At 30.6% G+C, this 13,956-nt stretch overlaps 1 protein-coding gene across 1 annotated transcript in view; it reads left to right on the forward strand.

Moving 5' to 3' along the window:
• Positions 1-13,956, forward strand: part of LOC106459538 (fibrillin-1-like) — a 122,045-nt gene that overhangs the window by 23,725 nt on the left and 84,364 nt on the right. The window contains exons 25-36 of the mRNA XM_022386048.1: positions 2,377-2,439; positions 2,666-2,785; positions 3,783-3,851; positions 5,788-5,850; positions 7,237-7,299; positions 7,808-7,870; positions 8,692-8,886; positions 10,697-10,822; positions 11,540-11,602; positions 12,206-12,325; positions 12,662-12,730; positions 12,871-12,933. Coding sequence (XP_022241756.1) covers positions 2,377-2,439; positions 2,666-2,785; positions 3,783-3,851; positions 5,788-5,850; positions 7,237-7,299; positions 7,808-7,870; positions 8,692-8,886; positions 10,697-10,822; positions 11,540-11,602; positions 12,206-12,325; positions 12,662-12,730; positions 12,871-12,933 — 1,077 coding nt within the window. The remainder of the gene's footprint in view (positions 1-2,376; positions 2,440-2,665; positions 2,786-3,782; positions 3,852-5,787; positions 5,851-7,236; positions 7,300-7,807; positions 7,871-8,691; positions 8,887-10,696; positions 10,823-11,539; positions 11,603-12,205; positions 12,326-12,661; positions 12,731-12,870; positions 12,934-13,956) is intronic.

Raw genomic sequence — 13,956 nt, forward strand, 5'->3', positions numbered from 1 at the left:
GTGTTGTCAAACATGGCACCTGTGGACGTGCATTGTCGTGGAGAAGAAGAACACCTTTCCTATTGATGAATGAAAGGCTTGACTTAAACGTTCCAGTTGCTGACTATAGATCTCCGCATTGACAGTTCACTGTGGGTTGAGAAGTTTGCAATGAATTACTCCTTTAATGTCCCACCAAATGCAAAGCATCACTTTCTGCAGATGGAGTCGGAAATGGTTTTTATCTAGGACTGAGCCATTGTTTTTGCCGTTTAATATTTGCATAGCAAATCCATTATTAATCATCAGTGACAATTCTGTCCAAAAAATGGTTCACGTGCATTACGTGCCAAAAGAGACGAAGCAATATTCACACATTGGAAATAATGATCATTGAAGAGTTCATGAGGCACCCAAGCACCTTATGTCAGGGCCATTTCACTAGTGTGTTGCCTTGGGTTAAACTCAACAAGCATCTTCAAAGCATCAATGTCAATTCTAACATGTCGGCCCCTGCCATCACAGTTTTTAAGGCTAAAGTCCCCTGAACAAAATTTGCTGAACCATCATTGACACATACGAACATTCAAAACATTTCCATAAACTTCTTTGATATTCTTTGTGGCTTCTTGTATTCAAACGGCATTACATGCTGAATGTTTGTCTTGTCGTGTGCCATCACTATAAGGGATTAGAGTATACTAAACTTTACACATTATCTAGGCTACACTAATGGGACATTTAGGTGGTTCGTTTAACTATTATACGTGATGTACGTTTTTTGGGGAGTGGTTAATGAAAATGTTCCAAAACATGACATTAATTTCTTGACAGCCTAATACATCCTTATGTTAGTTCAGTAGGGATTTTCATACATATTATGTATGAAGATTTATTTATTGCTTACATAACTTTGTTATAATGAACTCTTATTTAGTAAAATGTTAGTATGCATTACCATTTCTTGTTGTTTTTTTTAATTATGGTTAATAATTTAGGTAGTAGATGAGATTGTTTTCCCTAGTTTTGTTTCAATAATCTACAGTGTATGGCAGATGGAGGAATTTATCCAGTTTGTAATGGTCTACTGCATAATTGAGGCTGTTAAGAAGTATTGAGGAACATTATGCTATGTAAACAAGCTTGTAAGGGTTCAGTTAAGAAAATCGTAGCTTAGAAAAAGAGAAAATTCAGCTGAGTATAGACAAGAAGTTATTGGCTTGGAGAATTTATAGTCAGTTATAGGTCATGGCTTTTGTTGTAAAGTTTGCTAAAGAGCTTATCATTTGTTGCTTTAAACTGTCAAGGAGTTAAGTGAGATAGGCTTAGCACCATATTTAAAACTCAATACATAGCAATATATTTTAAAATATTCAGCTGTGTGATTTTACTGATATTCTTCTCTTTAAACTACACTTTGCACAATAGTCATTTCTAGTTATGTTTATATAAAAATTGTGACACCTTTTTTTTCAGACTTGTGAAAATATATTAAACAGTTGATTAAATACACCTATCAATCTATTTATAATGTCTAAATGAAATGTGGGTATTATTTTATTCACAATGTGACAAGATCTACAGAGGGTTGAGTATGTTATATGAAAATTATTTTTAAGTGCTTGTAACAACTCATTCATACATAAAGTATTCATACACTCAGATCATAAAGATGTATTTTGATGGGGATCTAGAATATCCTAGATATGAATATCCCTTGTACTTAATGGCATTGGAAAACAAAAGAATATGGATCGACTTGGGGCACCAGGACCATCCAGAAGAATACTTGCAAGAATTCATATCCTAGCTGTAGTTAGCAAATTGCAGGATCTTGTAACAAATGAGAATACAGGCACAAAATTAAATCAATGGCAAAGCAAAAGCTGTACACAAGTCCAAAGCAACAGCATGCAATATAATCAAGAAAGTCGTGTGTTTCTTCCATGAAATGTTCATTCAACTGTTCCATACTCAAGCAAATGGAGAATGAAACAGGTATTCATGCTATTTCATACAGACAACTACTAGGGTTTAGTCACTAAATGCAGTATCTATGGATTTCTTTGCAGTCAGATTTGTGAAATGGGCACTGGGAAACTGTCATTTTTATACACTAGATGGCTTATAGAAAGCACTCGTGGAACAATGGTATGTTTTTGACATTTAACATTTTTGATGGAGACTTTTTCATTGTAAATTATACTGCAGACTATTGTCAAGATGTACAGCCATGAGATTGAGTATGACCAGACATGGTGGCATGGACTGTAACAATATGGTGAGGTTCCAAAATGTAATATACTCAACTTCTGTAGCTGTTATTAGCTTCAGATTTTAATTACATGCTCTATAATAAGTAAGCCTAATATTTTTACTTTTTTTTTTCTGTCACAGTTGGTTGTCGTACTGATGCAGAATGTACATCAAAAGAGTCTTGTATGCAAAATAAATGCAGAGGTAAGTCTTTGATTTTTGTCATACTGTTAAAGATAAACGTATTAATATGTATGTACAATTTTTAAATTGAAGAAACCTTCTGTAGGAAAATGTTTCTGAAAATTATAATAAAAATGCTTTTTTTTAATGAGTAAAATATTTCATTTAATTAGTTAAATAAATAATTTAATGTAAGAAAAAATACTGTTTGATATAACTATCTCAATTGCAAATGCTATTTCATTAGACTCTTGTGAAAGCCCCACTGTCTGTGGTACAAATGCCATTTGCAGTGTTGAAAACCACAACCCTCATTGCAAGTGCCCACCAGGATTTATTGGTGACCCTGAAGTAGAATGTCATAGAGGTCAGTTTAAATATTAGAGAGGTTATATTGCTTTTTTGTTGACAGTGTTGAATTGACTTTTCTTTCTTTCTCTAAATATATCCAACTTGTTAGTAATAATTTTATCATCCACAGTGAACTACTTTGAAATGTAAGTAGTATTGCTCTATAAATTTTCTTTAGAATGCTTCCTACAATTATATATTTTTGGATTAATACCTTTAACCATGATTAGCAAGATTTATACTTGTTAATAAGTTAACAGTAAAAGAGTGTACAACTATCCTTACTATTAAAATATACCAGGTATTAACCTTTTTATGTTTGGGTACTTACACATTTTATGATGACTTGTCACTGTCTGTTTACAAATCGTTATTGTTTATTAAAATGTTGTTATAATTTGTTCACATGTTTCCTTACCTACGAAGCATGTTCTTCTAAAAAAATATTGAATTACCATAAGTAAAAATATTTCTGTGTGAGTGTATTTATGGCAAATATTTCAAAAGTTGTATCAATTGGAGCTTATTCAGTATATATAAAATTTTTCTCTAAAAGATGTAAATAAGAATATTAATGTATTTATTTTGCTTACCATATACATTTTTTTAGTCTATTACCATTTAAGTTATAAAATTGAATAAGAGAAAATGTTAAATTTTTCTGTTTTGTCACAACTACATGTACAAATATTATTATAAGCTGAAATACTTCCAAAATCTGTATTCAAACTACAGCAGAAATGTTGTAGTATATATTCACAATATGTTTAGATTGATGTAAAGACAATAGGTTTTTGATGAATTTTGGTCTTTGATATGTTATGTGATAAAATCTTTATGAAAAATATTTGGGAAACATTTTATAATTTCTATCATAAATGATCATGTAAATAATGCCTTGAAAATCATGTACTCCTACAAATAATTATCAAGACAAACAGCATTGACTACTTAAGTTTATTTTGTTTTGTTTTTGCATTAATAAAATACTGCTTTCTCTGTCCATTATTCAGTTTTACCAAACTGTACAACTGGTGCTGATTGTCCTCTGAATCATTTCTGCATTAGAGGACAGTGTCTTGGTGAGTTTTTTAACAGCTTGATTAATGTTTGAAATTGTGTTTCATCTGTTGCATAAATTCTTTATTCGAAATGCTGATAATTTATTTGAAGAAGTCCTATTTAAGTGAAAGCTTAGTGAGGTGTAAATCAAATCAAGTGGCAGACACATTAGACCATAAAAGCTCCATTCTTTATGATCCTAGAGCAATATATTAGATTCGTAATTTATACTTTGACAAATATAGGGTGCTTGAGAATAGAAAAATGATTTAAAGATGATTATGCCTGTTTTTCTTATTAAGTTTTTCAAGTGCATGCTTCAACTTTCTTCAGATTTAACTAGATAGAGTTTTTAAAAACTTAGTGATAAGTGTGACACAAAATTAAATGAAATATGCACATTTTACAATGGTAAGGATGAAAAGCTGTGTACTTGTGCTTTGAGCCCTGGTTGATCAATTGGTAAAGTATTGGATTTAGAACACTAGTGTGAATCAAGAATCTTGCAAAGATGAAAATTGACTGCCATTTCTAATGTCAAATTGGCAATCCACCCAGTTTGTTCAATTCTGATGAGAAAAAGATAGGAGTGGTGGGGGTGCTGGAGCCAAACACAAAATACTAGTATTGTAGGTTTGATCCAAGATTGCCTTTTCTACTTTGATGGCTATGTTAAACCAACATCTGTAAGTGAGATTCCTGTTAACTGGCTGATTGATGAACAATCAATTAATCCCAAAACTTCTTTTGAAACCAAAGGTATCTAAAACCTCAGAAATACACAAACAAACCCTTCAAGTGCAAGGTAAACCATCAGAATAGACCAAACATTAAATCTCTAGCCTTTCACCTTAATGGTATGCATTTTTCTCCAATTTGTTAATAATTAAATCAATTAAACAATTGTCTTTCGTAAAATATTATTTTATTTGTGAAATCGTTTTAAATGGAGTCTAAATTGGACAGAGATAGATATCTGATAAAAGTTAGGGGGAGCAGGTATACAATAACATTCCTTAAATTGTTTTCAATAATAAAGGATACAAGTGCTTTACATGTCACAAATTATGTTATTATTTTCAGTGACATAAGTTATGTTGTACCTGGGAAGGCAAATATTGTGAGATTGAGGGATTTCAGACACAAGAAAGTAGTCAACACTTGTATAATTTTGACTATTTAGGAAAATGAACAAAGTATTAAAATGTCAGGCTTTTGATTTGTAAAAGAAGAAAAACAGAATGTAACTCATCAAAAGGACAAGAATTCAAAAATACAGTTTAGTAGAATAGTCAGAGGTTCATGCATGAAAATATATATTATTCCTTATCTGCATTTAAAAAGATTCAGTTTGTAAAGCATTTTTCAGTAATTTGTGCTAGAGGAAACTGATTTGTTCAAGTATTACCTCAAGGTTTCATGAAATGACCTATTTGTACTTAAATAATTTAATCATTCCAGTTATAAACACTTGTATGTACCATCTATGTAAATATTTGATAAAATGATCAGTCTGTATATTAACATGTCTGAATAAAAGTGGTGAAAGCTGATATAAACTCAATGTTTACTGTTCATTTTACAGTAAATAATGTGAATGTTTAGTGTCCCAGATGGTGCATAATGTGCCAGAGGGCGTGAAGAGTCCTTTGGCTCTAGGAAGTACAGGCAGCTCCAAATCCTGGCTTTTATGGACTGAGACCAAGGACCAGTCTGAAGTTTCATTTTTTGTTTTGGGTTGAACAACTTTCATAACATCCTGACACATTATAAATTTTCTCTTATAATTATTGAACAATAATGCATCAAACAACAGTTTGAAATAAAACTACAACAGGATCTCTTTGATACAAATTAATAATCTCTCAGATTGATAAAAAACGTATGTGATGCATAATTTGTTTTTTTTTACAAAAATTAAAAGTATTTCTAACTTACATGTGTCATCTATTTTAGTGGAATGTAATACAGATGGTGATTGTGCTGTGGGAGAAAAATGCTTTAATAACCACTGTGTGGGTAAGTATAGTTTACAGTTTCTTGAATTGTTAATCAACTTTTATCTAAGTGTTAAAATAAGCATGTGAAAAATTCAGTTAGTGGCAGTGTTTTTAGTTTAAAATATTTTTTAAATTCAAAATATTGTTATATAAAAAACTCAATGTCAATTTTCTTAGGTTAAATGTTTTTAAACTCAGAATATTGATTGGTTTTCTTCTATGATCTAGTTTGTATATGCTCATATACTAGTTACCTCTAGCTTTGGCTGACAGAAGTAGTTCTCTGTCTATGGATAGTTTCTTGGCTTAACAGCTCCTCTCTCCTCTTCATCTCACCATATAATTACCCTTATTTCAGATTTTTCAACAGTGCTTTTATTTTCCTACTTGTAAGTCATTTCCTTTGAATCCTTCCTATTAGAACCTTCTTCATCAAATTATTTCCTCAAACAATGTGTCCAACTCATATCTTTTGACTTTTCTAGATTTTTCCCATCAAGGTTCTATTTTCATTCATCATCTCAAACACCTTTTCATTTTTTATCATATTCATTCCAGCTGAGTTTTTTTTCCATTTGTCATCAAACCCAAAAACTCAAAGGTCAAATAATATGATCTCTTTTTTTAGAGTATATATATATATATATATATATATATCTGCTCTGTCCATCACTACTCTCCAAACCAGTCTTGACACATCTTTTTTTCATCTCTCATTCATCCAACTGTTAAGCAGTTCCTTACTTTTTTGTGAATGCCATATTCACCATTTTGGTCCTGGAATTTATTTATTTTCGAAATGTCCCATTCTCTGTAAGGATACTTTCTAATTATCTAAACTGACTAACTTGCTCTTGTTGTTATCCATTCTATGTAATTTTCCACTTATCATCACTCCTTTGTGGTATTACCTTCATATTCAGAACATTAGTTTGCATTCCAAAATTTTTTGCCACCACATTCAAACTCTTCACTAATTTCTGCAAACCTTCTTTAGGACTGACCACTGGTATTTTGTCATTGACAAACCTAACTAATTTCACCCTCAACTTTCTCTCCTTCTTCCAGTTCTGGTTGGTGAAGAAAGAATCTCTTAACACTTTTATAGTTGAACGTACAGGGGTACTGAAATATTTTTATGTTACTACATTCATTTTGTGTGCATAACAATGGTCATTATAAACCAGAAATTTATCTGCTAAGCCTTAAACTTAGACTCCTAATTACCAGCTTCACTATCCAGTCACTCTCCCCTTTCTACTTATGTCATTAATTTCATATGATTGTTGTTTTTTTTGCCTCCTTAGACTGAAAGTAGACAGTAAAATAATATATGAAATTTTTATTATTACTCCTTTGATATATACACGAACTACATATTTGATGGAACTTTCTCTTCCCTCAGGACTCTGTCACAATGACAGCGAGTGTCAACAGAATGAAATATGTGTGAGCAATCGCTGTGAAGGTAAATGTTAATTAATCCTTATAATTATTGCACATAATGTGACTATCTAAATTCCAAGCTCGAATTTTTATTTTTTTCTGGTAACATTCTATTAATAAAATGTTATCTCAGTTGTGCCTTTATCTTCACAGTTGAGTAACAAAATTAATCTACTTTCCTTCTAAAACCATATATGTGGTGTTTTTACAAATATTAGAACTCTGAGTGTCTTGCTTAATGGAATAGTTGAACTAAAAATGTATACGCAATAACTGTTTGTTGTCACTAGTAATCACTTAATCTTGTGTAGTTGACATCATTGAACTATAATGCCATATGTCTCACTTGATGTTCCAGTTATGGCCTTACATGTCTTGTGTTGTGTCATGTATTGTCTTTGCTCATGAATAATTAGTTTCTGAAAGTTGTTGATGTATTCTTTAAAAATGTCTTAAAGAAAATCTAAAGTGTAATTAATGTTATTAGAGATTCTAGAAACATTTTCATGATAAATGTTTTTTATGCATAGTTGGCTGTCGAGCTGGTAACCAGTGTCCTGATCATATGGCTTGTGTTAGCAACCAGTGTAGAGGTAACTAGGTTATCTATCTTTTTCCTTTGGTGTTACATTACAACAAGAAAGGGTCATTTATTGCCATTAAATAATAGTTTTGTGTCATTAATAATTAAAACTACTTTCTATATGCTTAAGTAAAATTTGCAAAATGCAAAAAAATTAAATTTGCTGTAAAGTTTGAGAGATTCAACATGAATTTTTTACATGCAAATAGAAAGTGTATGATTAAATTGCTTTATTAATTCTACCAAGGCCAGTGAGGATAAGAAGGACTTCTCATTTTTAAGACAACATATTTTGAAAGCTATTAAAGCTACATTTAGAGTATATAAAATTAATGCACATAGTATGTTAAGCACATATTTCTAAAGATTTGAGTTTGCTTGATAAATACCCAATGGCTGTTTGATAATAATAATAACAATCTTGTAACTTTGGCATAACAACCTTGATAGAAACTAAAGCTTGACAGTAAAAATACTGAAAGCCAAAGAAGACATAGTTTATGAACTCGTTTCAGAAATGGAAGTGGGACTTCTGTACTGTATTTGGGATTGTCAATTTACCACTAAAGAAATAAAAAGAGCTGGACTATGAATAGGCTACTGTTTCTATCAAATGCCAGCTTTGTAATTGCAAAGATTTAACAACTTATTCACTGGTAGCAATTTATAAATACTTTCTTTATTATACAGTTGGATCTTAAAATTCAAGTTTTACTGACGAAACTGATGGTGGACATAACAAACACTTCCTAAATATTCCTATAAAAATTTAGTACAGGAAATGTATAGTTAAATTCTATTGTAAAAATGGATATCCTATGACTGTTTTAGATCCCTGTGAAGGAAGTGCTACATGTGGACCTAATGCAGTATGTAAAGTTGTAAATCATCGATCTGTGTGTAGTTGTCCTACCTCCTTTGTCGGACGACCTAATGCTAATGTTGGTTGTATCAGAGTGTCTACCACCTGCAGTGATAACTCTGAATGCCCATTTGGATATTATTGTTTCAATGAATTTTGTAGAGGTAAGTTAATTTTGTGTAAACATATAATTCAAAGAAGCTTGACTTAAAATCTTTACATCAACAGTTAATTTGAGTTTCATTTATTTTCTAATAAATCAGACGTTTGCCTATTATTTGTTGAATAAAAGCATTAACAAGTTATTTAATATAAAAATATTATTTTGGCAAATATTCTCAATAGTCTCACAGTATTGTACAACGTATTTTGTAATGTTTTTAACTAACGTCATATTGTGTTTTTATTACCAGTGTTAACCAATCCTTGAACCCCACACAAGAGATAGTAAAGAAACTAAGTTTTAAATCTACTTTTTACAATTTAAGAAATAACTGATTCTATACTCACTAGACAAAATATTACTTGTGCTCAGCATAAATACATTCAATTAAAATATAGGACATTGCATATTACATTGTTATATTTACTTCAACAAGATTAAAACTGTAAAAAATGCAAACAAAACTGAACTACCCACTAAGACTTTGAAGGTAATCAAATAAAATACAAAACAACATTCCAACTAAGGAAATGGATACACAATAGATTAAACACTGAAAAACAAAAAGGAAAACTTCATAATAGAGGAAGAATAGAAGTATTCTGCATAAATATTTACTGGTAAATCAATATGCATACAGGATATATGATAAGAATGATAGAGTTTCCTTCAGGAATGTCCTGATATCAGAGTTTGTGTGTGATTATCCTTTATTATATGACTTAGTATCAATTCACCTGTCTATTGACTGGTATATGCACATTAAATTACACATAATGAGATCAGTTATAAACTGGTAATGCTGTAATGGATGTAATTGTAAGTAATATAAATATTAATTTAAGGTGTTATTTCCTGAAATTAACCATTCACGAGAAAATACTTCCTTTTTTTAAAAATAAACAAAATAATTATAGGAGAAACTTTGACTTTTAAATTTGATATTTCTAGGGTTAATTACTTATTTATACTGCCCCAAGTTTCACACTAAAGCACAGGACATCTAATGTTTCCAAATCCTTCTACTTGAGAGTAGTCTTGCAGAATTCTTTAAATAACCAAGGATAGAAGAGCTCATTCATTACTCAACTTTTATCAAAATGTGTTTTTATTTTCAGTTAAAAACCTCAAACTCATGAAATTGTCCTAATTGTCATCAATACAATTTGAAATATTTCCTGATAAAAAAAGTTTTCAACTTTGGTTGTCCTTGTGAAACATTGAGAAAAAGTTTATTTGCATACACATAGATTCTTGGATACTCCAGAGCATTTTAGTAATGTTTTCAGTGAAATTTAACAACCTGATGAAGAGTTAAGATTTCTGAGCATAAAGTGAAAGGAATGAATTGATTGTTTCACAAAAAATATTAATGTTGTGATATAAAGGTGATGCGTTAAATTATATATACTTGTATTTATGTTGTATAGTTTCTATTAATAAAAACCTTTCCTTAGTATTTAGGAAAATTTTCTTTCTATTTAGTCTACTTGCATATGTTGAACAAATAAATAGGAATTTTATAAAATTTCAATGGAATCCAATTGATTTTGATGTAGATTTTAGCTTCCCAAAAGTGCTTGAAAAACATTTTGAGAGTGCTCAGAAAGTGCTTGAAATTGATCTGAGGAATTCAGTGTGAATCATGACCTCAGAATTTGAATAGTTTAAGCTATAAACCTTTACTTCTTGCAGTATTCTTACTACAGTATTTTTTATAACCCCTTGGTTTTACACTTAAAATCATATCATCCATATGGTAGGTTTTTGTTGAACAGGTTTTAAAAAAACAAGTGGCCTTTTTTCCCTAGTGGCTTGTAGTTCAGACAAAGATTGTGTAGTTAATGAGAAGTGTTCCAATGGTCGATGTTTCATCCAGTGCTTACAAGATCGAGACTGTCCATCAGTGGAGATTTGTAAACAGAACTTATGCCAAGGTAAGTGATATGGCCTATTTGAACTACTTTTGAATTAGATGAGAATTTTTGCTGAAGTGGGTAATAGATTATTGTACTAAATTCCTCATCAAAGAAAAAGTTATGTTTTTAGATTAAAAGTAAAATAATTTAATCTATAAGCTTACAACATATTTTATTACTAGCATTGTTATTATTATTATTACACATAACCTACAATTAAATGTTCAAGTATCCCATATAAAGTGATGTTATGGAAGAAAAACATATGTAGGAATACTTTTGAAGATATTGTAAAAATGTAGCAAGATACAGAACTGAGTTGGTGATAAAACAAACATTGATCAAAAATCTTTTATGAATGGGTTTATTTGTTACATGAGTAACTGTTCATATTTCTGTTTTAAATCAGATGCATATTGTTAAAATGAAATGTAGAAATGCTTCTGAGAAAATCATATAATACCATCATAATTTGAAATTTTTCAGCTTTTGTCTTTTCCATTTTGAACAAAATATAACAAAGCATGCTGTAACAATTTACCTTTATTTAATGATGCTTTTCATTGTATTATATGTCAGCAAAGAGTTCATACCAAACATATGTAATAAAATACACCAAAATTTGTTTCCATTCAAGAAAAATGACACTAATGGATTTTGAAAGTATGCATAAATGCAAGAAAATACATACATATTCCTAGACTTATAAATCTTTCTCATTTCTTTATTTCATAGTTGGTTGTAGAAGTGACAATGACTGTCTGTTTAATGAGGCCTGTATCAACAGTCAGTGTCTTGGTAAGATTTTTTCTACTGATTATCATCTAGCTATTTTCTACACAAACAGATGCAGAAGTAGAATAATTTAAAGCATTTAAAAATATAATCTATCTTTGAGAGTGTAATTAATTCTGACACAAAACTGAACTTAACATTGTGTTATACGTTTAACTGATAAGATGGTTTTATCATCTAAGCCAAAAATGATGTATATTAAGGATTTAGAAATGTTACCTTCTAACTCTCATCTATATTTCTTACATATGCCCATATTTATACAACTTCAAAAAAAATTCAGTTTTTGTTTTGTTCCATTCTACAAGAACAAAAGACTAAAATACATTTTTGCTAGCAAAAAGCAGTATTGAAAAGTAAATGACAGTACAGTTTACACTACCAACTTGTATGCTAAGAAAAGGTAATACATTAATACAGTAGTATTGCTATTTTTAGGTATTGTTGGATAGCTTGTCTTAAAAAAAATTGTTTGAGAATATGACACTTTAATTTTTTAATTTGTTTGAGATTTTTTGTCAATTGTTAAAAGTACTTTACAGCATTTTTGTTTTTATTACAAAAGTATAAATTACAAACTTGGCTGTTTCTAATGCTTTCCACCAGACCCCTGTGGTAGTCCTACTGTATGTGGAACCAATGCTCTCTGTCAAGTTACCAATCATCTGACTGAATGTTTCTGTCCTCCTGAGCTTACAGGAGATGCTAAGATAGAATGTAACAGAGGTAAGTTATGCTGCTCTTGAAGATTCTGTCTTCTTTGAGTTGAAAATAGATCAACATTTAATAATCACTTATGGTTTCAAATTGTTCATCTCACAATTAATTCTTTCTCTTTACATTGAAACATCATTATCATACATCTGTTTATTTCCTGTTGTCTGTAATTAAACTCTGCAGTAGTTTTGTAATGGTAAAGAGTTTGTTTGTAGTTATTTTACTGCTGTAAATGTTTTTTCTATTAGAAATTGCAAAATTCCTAAATAATCTCCCATTCAGTTTTTCATGGTGTTTAATATTATATTAAGTAGAGTTAATTGTCATCATGATACTTTTTTTCAGTGCCTACAAAATGTACCAATGATAATGAATGTGGCCCCGAGAAATATTGCGATGCATCTATGTGTGCAGGTGAGGATGAAGTAATTGTTGTTGTTTTTTGTAATTTATGTAATTTTTTGTTTCTTTTAATTCTTCAGATCCTATTTTTGAACTATCAGTTGTTCCCCAGTTTTAGTGAAATAAGGTTAATTATTTTTTTGTGATTTCAGTTGCTTGCAGTATTGATACTGAATGTTTAGACAATGAAAAATGTATAGACCGTCGCTGCAGTGGTAAGTGTAAACATTCTGTGAAATGTAAATCTATAAGTAAATGTTAAATAATCTGTAAATGCTTCTTTGATACATTAAACATTTGTAGAAAATATAGATATGGATGATTAAGTTACATTTTAGATGAGAACATTCAAATGCTAACTTTGAGGTGTTTGTAAATGGGTTTAAACCTACTGACTATGTAGGTAACAAATTATTGATGCTATAGTTTCTTTTTATTATAATAAATTTAGAATTTCAGATTAAACATAATTCTACATTATGTGCCTGACTAATATAGTGTAATGTTTTCTAGCATATCTACTTAAAATGGTAAGCTTTCATTTGCAACAATTATTTTTAATTTTATAACATTTAATTCAAACTCCCACGCTATTAGTGTTAATTTTGAAGAATATCAGCATTTGATATTGTATCATTGATTGAAGTTAATGTATATTTGTGCTTTACTCTGTGAAAGCTGCTTTTCTTTTTAAGGTTCATTGTTGGCAACTTAAGGATAGTATTTTTTTTGCAATAATGAGTTGCAAAATGTATACCAATTTTCTTCCATCAGCAAATTTATATGCCCATTTCTTTGAGAAAAGATATACTTTATAATCGTATTAAACTTGAAAGTAACCCTTCCTTACATGTGTTGACATCATGCTATTTGTTATTATATCATTTTCATATCCAAGGCCCGGCATGGCCAGGTGGTTAGGGCACTTGACTTGCAATCTGAGGGTCGCGAGTTTGAATCCCCGTCCCACCAAACATGCTTACCCGGCATGACCAGGTGGTTAGGGCACTTGACTTGTAATCTGAGGTTGTGGGTTTGAATCACCATCCCACCAAACATGCTCACCCTTTCAGCTGTGGGAGTGTTATAGTGTGATGGTAAATCCTACTATTTATCAATAAAAGAGTAGGCCAAGAGCAGCGTGAGGTTGTGATGACTAGCAGCCTTCCCTCTAGTCTTACACCGCTAAGTTAGAGATGGCTAGCCACACATAGCCCTCGTGTAGCTTTGCGCGTAAA

This window comes from Limulus polyphemus, unplaced genomic scaffold, assembly GCF_000517525.1.
Source record: "Limulus polyphemus unplaced genomic scaffold, Limulus_polyphemus-2.1.2 Scaffold624, whole genome shotgun sequence".
Classification (NCBI taxonomy): domain Eukaryota; kingdom Metazoa; phylum Arthropoda; class Merostomata; order Xiphosura; family Limulidae; genus Limulus; species Limulus polyphemus.